This window comes from Eurytemora carolleeae, unplaced genomic scaffold (genome assembly GCF_000591075.1).
Source record: "Eurytemora carolleeae unplaced genomic scaffold, Eaff_2.0 scaffold413, whole genome shotgun sequence".
NCBI lineage: Eukaryota > Metazoa > Arthropoda > Copepoda > Calanoida > Temoridae > Eurytemora > Eurytemora carolleeae.
Window position 1 is genome coordinate 251,816 of NW_019396310.1, and position 11,638 is coordinate 263,453.

The following is an 11,638-nucleotide window of genomic DNA, read 5'->3' on the forward strand; positions in this document are numbered from 1 at the left end:
ACTTTCCATGAGGGGCCATGTCCGATTCACACGGTACTCTGCAAAGGTCTCTATAAACCATAATCAAATCAATATTGTGGAAAAATCTTCATATTTTTATAACTTGAAAATTGAGGGAAAAGTCTAACAATTTACTCTATTGCTTCTGGCGCAAGAAATCCGCAAGTCACATTTACAGAGAAACAGTAAAAGAAAAATCATACTTTTTTATTCATACTTGATCATTCAAAGCTTTTAAGGCTAATGTTGTGAATCGGACATGAAAATCTTACTAACTAAAAGAACAATGTTTCAACCTGTACCTGTTCTACAATAGTTTAGAGGTGGATATTAAAGAACTAAGTTTTATTCTTTTATTTGTCTTTTCTCGTACAAGTCAAACAAAAGTATTACAATTCTAGATATTTTACTGGAACATAGAAGAAGAAACATTCAAACTTTACTTCAAGGAGCATCAGGACAAACTCCTCAAATAAAATATCCTGAACAGACAAACGTCTGAAGAGACAAACTCCTAAAGAGACAAACTCCTGAACACCCAAACTCCTAAAGAGACAAACTCGAGAAAAAAAAAAAACTCCTAAAGAGACAAACTCCTGAAGAGACTAAATCCTGAACAGACAAACTCCTGAACTGACAAACTCCTGAAGATACAAACTCCTATAGAGACAAACTCCTGAACAGACAAACTCCTAAAGCTAGAGACACTTTCCTAAAGAAAGAAACTCCTAAAGAGACAAACTCCTGAAGATACAAACTCCTGAAGAAACAAAATCCTGAACAGACAAACTCATGAACAGACAAACTCCTAAAGGAAGAGAAAAATTCCTGATCAGACAAACTCCTAAAGAGACAAAATCCTAAAGAGACAAACTCCTAAAGAGACAAACTCCTAAAGTTTCAGGATTTTGTTAATGTCATGATACACTTCACAGCTTTACTTTTAATATTCTTAAAAATGATTTCACGAGTTGATGTTAATGTTTATATTATGTTATATTTTCTTAAATTATGTATATTTTGTCATATTTTCTATAATTTTTAGAGTTACTTTCTAATGTTCATCTTAAAAGAAAAGCAATGGCAAGTGAAAGAAGAACAAAGACGACTGAGGACTGTGTATTCTTGAATGCCGCGTTACAGAATTGGGAAGATGAACATGAGCACAGTTCTACATTGTAACCAGCAGAGTCCTTCTGAGTTCTAAATTAAAAAGTTTTAAAGTGATTTTATTTTAAAAATCTATATATATACTTTGCTTGTCTGGGTGTCTGTTTGTTTGTATTCAATAAACACCAAAACGGCTGAACTGATCGGGCCGAAATTTTGTGTGGGACCTGACCCCAGGGAAGGTTTATGAATCATCAAAATTTTCTAAAAATTGTGTTTAGAGTTTTTTTTTTATTTTTGTAAACTTTTGAAAATGCGCAAAAATACTGTACAAAGAGAAGATGCTCACAGAAAGCCGCACTGAAAAGTTGAAATAGTAGATGGGCGCGAAGTGTCCTAAAAGCCTAGTATTTATAGATTTTTGAACGTTTACAGCCTCAATATATAAAATATTATTACTGTTTCATTTTGCATAAAATAATATAGGTAGCTTTTAGCGTAAAGTTTTAGACTAAAAAAAAAATAATGTTATACCTACAGACATCGTTGCTTACTGTAACACCATCAGACACTACACGGCCACAAAAACTTGTTTCTCGTACAACGGCATTGTCCTGTAAACAGTATTATTTAGTTTATGAAAATCCTATGACGCAACTTGCAATTAACTTTCCTTGGATTATAACCTTGCAGCTATAAGTTAATTCTACGTGATTTAAATGTAGAATAACTTGAAGGATGCAGTCTCTTTAAGTTGGATGAAGTATAACAACTCTATTATTTCTGGCAATCTTTTAATTTAAAAAGTTTTGTAAAGAAAACGTGGACAGGAATTTAGATGGAGTACATAAGCAATAAAATACTTACAATATTATTACTCATAAGAGTGTATTTGACGCAAGTTTGACCCCCTGACTTAATACAGGTTGGGTCACATGGTGGGGTCTTCTTGTTGCATGCATCCACTATATCCTAGGAATAGAATTTTTTTTTTTTTAATTATCAGAAGAAAAAGTAAAATATCCAGTCTTAACCTGCACGTATTTGAATTGTTATCATTGTTCTTTATATTGATCAGAATTTTCGATATTTCTAACACTAACACCTTAGGGTCAGGTCGGTTACTCCCTAACTCATCATTGAAAGTCCAAACAAGCGGAGCAAAACAAGGTCTTTTCTCCTCAGCATCATCGGTCTAAACAGGTTTATATAAAAAATAAAGCGAAATGAAAGGGACTGTAAGCGTAATTTTAAGTGACCCTATATGCAAGATGCAAATACATAAATACCCGATTTACAACGGTACCCCTGAAATATTGATCTGATCAAAACTGTGGAAGATAATATCATTTTCCTGATTTGAAATTTTTTTGTATCTGTCAATTTCTCCATTGTTTCTCATGAGCAAAAAGTGCGTAAATCACTTTTGCAGAGAAATCACAAATGAAAATAAACAATTTAAAAACAAAACAAAAACATGCATATCTAAGTCATAGATCAGACAAAGCTTTTAAGGGGACCGTTGTAAACTTGTAAATCGGGAATTGCCATCTTGCCATGGAGGATCACTTGAAATTACGCTTACAGTCCCTTATTAATATATTGAAAAGTATGAACTAAAAAATACAATAAATCCACAAATTAATGGATCAAAGCGGGTTCAACACTAAGACAAAGCAAGAAAACATTGTGAATCTTTATTAGAACTTTACTTTGAATGATGGTCCGTCACCTTGGACTAACCAGGGCTAGATGCTTTCAAATTCTTGAATCTAAATTCAACAATGTTTATATTTACATAAATGTACTTACTTACTTTTTCATTAAAAATGCATCTCTTGACAAAAAAGTATAAAACATGAATATTTATTGGTAAAATTGTGCAGTTGGGAGCGACCGAACCGTTAAATCTGAGTGCGGTGGCCCGGGTTTTGATTTTTGAATGAATTAATTTGATTTGTTAGATGTTACCGTACTACCTCTAGATCTGAACATCTCTCTGTTTTGTTTGTATTCTTGTTCTCTGGTCCCAACCATGTATACTGGTAACATTGCCTAGGAAGAGAATATATGAACTTTAAAAAATGCTTTTCTTCAGATTTTAAAGAAATTGTTTATGTTAACCCTATAAAGGCTGGGGGGGTCTGAATTTATGTAATATGGGGGGGTTTTGTGCCCCCCCCCTAGAAAAAGGCCTTAGAGAATAGGTATAGGGTTGAAATTCATGTTCATAGCCCAATTTTTCAAGGCCAGCTCAAGGAAAAAATTAGACCGATAACTTTAATAGTTTGAGTGCTATGGAGGGTTGAAAAAAATTTAAAAAATATAGTTTTTAGATCTGCAGCTTTAGTCACGAAATAGGTATGGGCTGATTTAGATCTTTTTTCACAGACCGGGCTTTTATTCCGCCCTGTACCTTACTCTTTAAATAAATTTTAACAAAAAATCCTTTAAATTACTATTTATTAAAAGTCACATAATTTCACGATAATAGTGTCAAAAATGAGAGTTCTAGGATAAAAAACTTCATGGGGGGGGGGTTGGCGCCAAACGCCCCCCCCCCAGACTGTTTAGGGTTAAAGGTTTCCAGGGGATCAATGCGAGGTAAAATGCAAAATATGGTAATTTGTCCCCTTCAAACAATTTAATTCTTTTGAAGAAATGGAGGGCAACCCTTTATTTTACATGGAATTAGAACAGTTTTTAATAATCAATTTATCTTAAAAACAAATACGGCCCCCCCATTCCCTCCCCACCCTTCCCTCGTGTAAAGCTTTTTGATCACTAAAATGTCAAAGATTGTTTTAAACCCTTTAGTCATCAACTCTTATTTTTTAATAACAAATAATATTCTTTAAATTGAATTTATATGTGAATTATTCTCTTCTTTACGAGTGACGTTTGAATTTTATGCTTCAGCGAAAATGAAGATAATTGTCAAAATTCAACTCGTTTTTAGATAGGAAAGCCGCAATATCTTCCTCATTTTTACTTCGATCATTGTGAATCGTACACTCTACGCGGGTCACTTGAGATTTGAATATTTACCCAGCTGACTCCCCAATAGTTTCTGATCTGTAAAGAATACCGTCCTTGAAGTGACCAATTTTTTTCGTGATTTCCTAAAAACATAATTCTTGATAGATCAACATTCAACACCATTTTCTTTCAGTTTTAATTAGTGATAACCAGAAAACAATCGAATAGGGAGACGACATTATATCATCTTGTTAAAGTGTATTTCATGTTGTTACAAAGAAAATAGTTTTACTAGACCCTATTAAATCTCTTGTAAAGTAAAATGGATCTGTTTTTCATTGAACAGTTGCTGTGTCTCATTGGACTATTTAAAGATATAATTTGAGTTTTCAGCAATTTCGGAGTTTTCTGGTTATCACTCTTAAACTTCACGTCAGATAAAAATCTTACATCTTTCAATCATAATGTTCTTCTCTTTTTGAAGATCATTTGGTAATTGGTAATTTCCTAGAGGGTTCGATTTTGGCCCCCCCCCCCTCCCATCAATTTTGTACATGGATCTTAAATGTAAGGTATTTGCTTAATATGATCTGTTTAAAACAATTGAATTCATGTATGCATATCACATATATACTTATGAGTTTAGTCAAAACTTTGACACAGTTTTACATCAATTTTCCGAGACAGGNCTAACCTAACCCTAAAATAATAAAAAAGCAATAATAATTTTGCTGAAAAATAAGTGGTCATGTACAAAGTTGATAGGAGAGGGGGGGGGGTCCAAAAATCGAATACTAGGACGAACCCGACCATTTGAGAAGACGTATACACATTTACGTACTGCAGAACATGTGATAATTGCCCTTAATTTTTCATGCCTAGTCATTTTTAAATCTTAAAATCACAACAACGATAACAAGTAGGTATAAGAAGAAAAATATAAAAAACCTCGATTCTGTGGATAAGATTAAGATTAAATAAAATATTCTCATCAGTCCTTGTAGTCTTATTTATTAGTTGGTGTCGAAAAAATCTATATTAATTTAAAATTTGATAATTTGGGACATTGGCATTGTCGAGTTTGGAGTAAAACATTATTAAAGCAGAATTTTCTTATCTGTCAAAAATAAATAGTTAAACAAAGAGCCGAGAAAATCAATGAAAATTCTGATTTCAGATTCTCTTATAAACATCATTGTCATGTTTAAAATAATACTGTTTTCAATTCAATTTAAAACAAACCTGTTAATAATAGTTAAACAAATTCGTCATATTTTAGAATCTGTTTAACGTTTTTTAAAACATCATACAAATGAATCTAAATCATAAAAAAAGATTAAAAAACCCTCTAGATTAAAACGACCATTTACAACAGATTTACAATATTTATTTTGTCTTTTTAAGATATTTGTAAATTCTGTAAATACATAATTATTTCAAGAAATATACGTGCGGGAAATATGTTAATTACAATGATTTGTTTTATAAGAACATTATTTTATGAAAAGCATGAAATGCCTAAAAGCAAAAAATTCAAGTTTTTTATTGTTTTTTAATTGTTTTTATGTTACCTTGTTCCATCCTAATGTTGAATTGACTAAAACACAATGTAAAATACAAAATAGAAAATATTTGAGCATTTTAACATTCAACACTTCACTCACAACTGCTCTTATCTTTTTAAATGTTTATAATTCCAGTGATAATGAAACATTATTTTCTAATGAATCATTATACCCTGAGTTATTTATTAAAAACGCTGGTATTTAAAAATTCTAACTTTTAAATCAGATTTTCTAATATTTTATTGTAACTTGCAAAATGTGAGATTAACCGAAAAAGCGTAATATACTCTTTAAAATCTAATATCTAAAAAGTATTTAGATTTTAAATTCATGAAATCTACTCTTTTGAAGAGACAATTAAATGTAGTTTCCAATGATATATTTACATGTCCTATTCACACAGAGTGTGTGTAAATAATAGCGAACCAAAGGCGTGTACTGTGGGTATATACAGTACATAAGAATCTCGATATTTTACAGTCTAGAAGAGTACATTTGTTTATTGTTAATCGTTTACTTTAAAAAAAAGAGTAAAATATACATGTAATATATAATTTTAATTCAACACTATAAGCAACATTTTCATGCAAAGAATATAATTTGAATAAAGTTTACAATAAACTACTCGTTATTCAAGTTTAATTATAATTGACGACATTGTTCTGCAAATTCCTTGACTATATTCATGTTGTGTGTCTGTACCAGGGAGCAAGGAATAGAAGGGAGAGACAACTGACGCGGTTCGCCCTACCATATGATTATACATGCTTTGCAGACGAAGTACTCCATTTAGTAGGGCCCCACAGGAAAAATATGTATTGGCTCAATTTTCTTTGACCAATACAGCTCGATATAAATAAAATTTTATATCGAGCTGTTTGGTTTCTTTAGTAGGGCCCCACAGGAAAAATATGTATTGGCGAAACTGGTCAAAGAAAATTGAGCCAATACATATTTACATAGGGCCCCTACTAAATGGAGTACTTCGTCTGCAAAGCATGTATAATCATATGGTAGGGCGAACCGCGTCAGTTGTCTCTCCCTTCTATTCCTTGCTCCCTGGTCTGTACCAAAAGAGTGTGCGGGTTTCTCATCCAGACCTGCGCCATTTCCCTTCCCTTTATTCTAATTCCCTGGATTCACAACAGTACTCTAAAGACCTTTTTCTACTTACGAATGAATAAGGTATTCATGTGTTTTGTTTTTCAAACTGTTTAGTTCCGTTTATTGTTTCTCCGCAAAAGTGACTTGCTAGTTTCTTGAAACAGTGGAAAAATTATCAGAATTAAACACTTTTCAAGCTATAGAAAATGTCACAATCTTCTAGATTAAGGTTTTAAGGGTACCGTTGTGAATCAGGCATGTCCCTCTTTAAACCAAATTTCTTTAAATGATTAAATACGTGTTCCAACTTCTGCACTTCAAAATTCATGGCCCACTGAATTTTAAACAGGGACTCCAATTTTTGCAACCAGAATTTTTATTTTTTACGTTTTACATTATTGCCTTGATTTTTCGTTTTCAGAAAGATATTATGGGAATTCTTTATCAAAATGTATTTAATAAGCAATAAAAAAGCATTTCAATAAAAAATATCACATTTTTCTCTCCACTACAAAGCAAAGTTTTAAAATACAAAATTATGTTATGATTACAAATATTTTGCATGCAGAAACATAAATTTTATAACAGACATGTGTAATGTGTATTGTGTAAATAATTAAATAAAATCTTATTAATTTTCTGCAAATACAATCTAATTATGTAGAATTATAAATGGATTTGAACATGAGCAAGTAGAAATGTAGAATTTTAGTTTCTTGTTGAATACTTTTCAAGATATTGGTTGATAGAAGCCCGGCTGCAACATCAAGACCTAAAGAAAATATTGAGCAACTAAAATAAAAATAAATCATAATGTAAATAGAGATGGGCGCTTTCGATTTCGATAACAACATATTTTTTTTAAATCATCTGAATGATCGTTCAATTAAATCATTTGTTCAGCTCAGTGAGATCATTCGTTCCGTGAGTTTGTTCGTTCTGTAAAATTCTTCGTTCAGTAAAATTCTTTGTTCAATTTAATCCTTCGTTCAGTATACTGCAATAAGTTTAAGTCAAAATGATCTTAACACATATTCAATAAACACTCGAATCCGGGATCAACAGTATGGCTGGGCATAGTTTCGCTGATGAAACTGAGGTTTTCAAAAATTGACATAAGAGTCCGTTAACGAACAGCGAAAGACGTTATTTTTAAATCAGTGACGAAACGGATTAGCCATTTTTAAAAAATAAATAACCGTTAAAAACGAAAAGAAACTGGTTTTTCAAAACAGTGAATTTCGTTTTTTTCCTTCTGAAAATTGAAAGGAACTTGTAAAATAAATAAAAAATTTATGCTTTTTGATGTTTTTATATGTCGTCTTTATGTTCACTTCACGCTGTTAACGTCATTGATACTGTTAAACCGTTAACAATTTCATTAACCGTTTTTTGGATCTATGTGCCGTAAACGCCATTATTTCTGTAATATTGGAACAGTTAACCGCTAGAGCAGTTAACAGTTGTTGAAAATTTACTGTTAAGGCTGTAAATAAAGTTGAGATTGTTAACTAATGGTAACTTTAAAAAAGAACGGAAAATACCGTTTACAAAACAAAACTTCGTTCTTACCCTCTAAAACTAACGGCTACCTGAGATTTTATTTTAAAAACGGTTGGAACTAACAGTTAACAAAACGTATTGAAAAAGTTGGAATGTGCCCAACCCTAATCGACAATAAAATAAACCACCAATATTTGAGAATAAAAACATGAAATTTACCGGCAAGATATATTCTAGTTTTGTTTGCCTCTGACATTATTTTCCCCCGCCATCTTGTGTACCCAGGGTCCACACGTGCATACACATTTAGTACATCCAAACACACCTTAACAGATATATAAGTATAAAAGACAACAATTTAATAACTCTAAAGTTTAATGCTTCCCCTGAATAATCATAAGCAAAAACAAACTCGTGCTTATTTTTTAAAAAGAGACTGCTTAATGGTACTTGTTAAGGTACAATGCGGATAAAGGCGGAAGCCTAAAAATGTTAGGAGTTGATCGCGTCGCGATTACTATTAGTATTAACTGATGTCCGTGTCTAGAGAACTTGATATAAATCTGTGTTAAAGTTATGCCAAAATTCATGAGTATATGTAAAATGGCCGACAAAGCCACGTGACCAGATACTGCACCGCCATTGGTAAAAATTCTGGTCACATGATATAAACGTAACAGTTATAATATCAATTATATCCAGAAAATGAATAAATATTATATATTAGAATTATAAAATATTTGGGCACCTTTAGGTTATTATCCTGGTTTTCATATGTGTTCCTGTATTTGCTTAATATGATCTGTTTAAAACAATTGAATTCATGTATGCATATCACATATATACTTATGAGTTTAGTCAAAACTTTGACACAGTTTTACATCAATTTTCCGAGACAGGGACATGAGATAGAACTAATATTGGTCGCAATTATCCCTTTAAACTATACCACCTTTTCATTTTACGTTAGAAGTCCCTTTAAAAAGGATTTCTGTAAAAAAAATTATAATAAAATGTATGATTATGATTTTAGGACTACTTGATAATTGTGCACAATTCCCTTCATAAACTTATTTTCAAAAAAATTTCATTTCATCTATATTTCATTCATTCTTTTTGTTTTTATTGCTACACGAATTGTTTTTGTAAATTACATTTTTTGATAAATTTGCACATTGAGGTAAAAACAACTAATTACAGTGCATACATGTTTTTCTCCAGCCAACAAAGTAATAATAATAAATTTCCGAAAACACGCAACATATATATATAAACCTACAGAGTATACAGTTACTTAGTTAAGGTTCAACATCGATTAAAAAATTAAATATTAATAATTTATATTCAAAAAATTTCAATTAAAAGTTTTTAGTTAAATGAGATTAAATGCATCTCAAATGCATTTGTCTCCAATTTGATGAAACAAATTACAAGTTATACTTTTTATCTTTTCATTTAATATAAAACTAGAACTGTTATTAAACAAAGTATTTATATTTTTAAAGGGACAGTAAAGGGAAAATGAAAGGGTGTTTAGGCTGAAAGCTAATCCTTTACTGTCCCTTTAAGGGACTATTAACGTAGTTTCAAGTGATTCTCTATTTACAAAGAAACACGTCGGATTCAAGATGGCGCCCTTTAATTCAAATATAATGGAGTTGTCCTCGGTTTTCTATCTAAAAATTGATTATTTTCAGTTATGGTTGTCTATGAAAGTGATTTGCGAATATATGCCGCATAGAAAAGGAAGGAAATAGAGAGAACTCATCACTTTTCAAGAAAAACGACATTTTTTAATCATTGCTAATCCAGCAAAGAGCTAAAGAGTACTGTTGTAAATCTGGCATATAACGGATTAATAATCACTTAAAGGGAGTGTTCACGAAAAATGAAAGGGGTTTTGATCGCTACTAATCTTACTTCTATCTGTTGGTCTTTAAGGAGAAAATTGTTAAAGACGACTTATGCTGAAGAACGTAGCGTCCATCCAAATTCAGAAAGTTTCAATATACAACTCGTTTCGTAAAATAACCAATTTACAAACAAATCTGTTAGGTATTACAACCTATAGTCAATAGCCATCAATTATTTTTTGACGCATTCGTGTATAGTTACTATTTAATATATTTTTTTTAGGTACAATGCACTGAAAACGCCAAAATAGATGTCTCTGCACTCTATGCTTTGAATGATTACACGTACACGTAGCAGAGACACCTACTGGAAAAAAATCGGTTTAAGTGAATTGTACTTAAAACAAACAACAAATATTATGAAATATTAACTATATACGAATGTGTCGAAAATAATCAATGCCTTTAGGTTGTGATATCTGAATGATTTGTTTGAAATTAAATTAAATTGAAATTATTTTAGGAATACGAATCGTATATTACAACTTTCTGAACACTCCCTTTAGAATTACTTTTAAACTCCCTGTAAAAGATAAATATCTTTATGCACATTGCACAATGCACATGCAGTCCTGTTTATTTAATTATTTTCTTATTTTATAAAATAATCATCATGCAGATAGTTAGCATATTTTCTTATTTTAAGAGATAATAATACCTGCAGATAGTCCTATGTTTATTAGCATATTTTCTTATTTTAAGAAATAAGTATACCTGCAGATAGTCCTATGTTTAGTATCATATTTTCTTATTCTAAGAGATAATTATACCTGCAGATAGTTCTATGTTTATTAGCATATTTTCTTATTTTAAGAAATAATTATACCTGCAGATAGTCCTATGTTTATTAGCATATTTTCTTATTTTAATAATTATACCTGCAGATAGTCCTATGTTTATTAGCATATTTTCTTATTTTAAGAGATAATTATACCTGCAGATAGTTCTATGTTTATTTCCATATTTTCTTATTTTAAGAAATAATTATACCTGCAGCTTTCTTTCAAGAAGGGGTCTGCAATATTAGATACTGTTATGGATCAAAGAATAAAAAAAAGGGCATTTTGTAATTAAAAGACGTATTGTTCATTGTAATTCTTAATCGGTTGACTTAATTTTGCTGAGGCGAATATATAATATTTATTTGTAAAAAATTCCAAAATTCAATTTTTCTTATTTCGAATATAGATTTTTTCAAAAGTTTAGAATTAAAAAGTTACCTTGGAAACGTGCTAAAGCTCTGAATTGTTGATTTTGCAGCGTACATTTCTCCAAGTTTAATTTTTACTGTTAATGTTAATATTACATAATTTTTTTTCAAGTATAAATCTACAATTTGACACAATAAAATAAGATAAATTTTCAAGTAGAAATCTACAGAGCCCAAAACTTAAGACAGGGTATTGTTATGAAAACCAGTTTTGGAACCCGGGTTTAACGAACGGGGTTAGGCAGTTTTGTGGA

At 30.9% G+C, this 11,638-nt stretch overlaps 1 protein-coding gene across 1 annotated transcript; it reads right to left on the reverse strand.

The window, feature by feature from the left end:
- Positions 1–339: 339 nt before the first annotated feature.
- On the reverse strand, positions 340–5,764 carry LOC111700696 (uncharacterized). Its single transcript, XM_023471700.1, has 7 exons — positions 5,661–5,764; positions 4,159–4,232; positions 3,090–3,165; positions 2,216–2,305; positions 1,978–2,082; positions 1,645–1,724; positions 340–1,203 (listed from the first exon to the last, which is right to left on the reverse strand). Exons 1-7 carry the CDS (start codon positions 5,727–5,729, stop codon positions 1,062–1,064), a joined length of 636 nt encoding a protein of 211 aa, XP_023327468.1. The 5' UTR covers positions 5,730–5,764; the 3' UTR covers positions 340–1,061.
- Positions 5,765–11,638: the final 5,874 nt, after the last annotated feature.

Bases quoted from the DNA above. Each gene is read 5' to 3' on its own strand.
- LOC111700696 (XM_023471700.1), bottom strand. From the start codon at position 5,729: ATGCTCAAATATTTTCTATTTTGTATTTTACATTGTGTTTTAGTCAAT. The intron at 2,083-2,215 runs GTGTTAGTGTTA...TTCTATTCCTAG, and splicing joins GTAACCGACCTGACCCTAAG to GATATAGTGGATGCATGCAA. The intron at 1,725-1,977 runs GTAAGTATTTTA...TACTGTTTACAG, and splicing joins CTCTTATGAGTAATAATATT to GACAATGCCGTTGTACGAGA.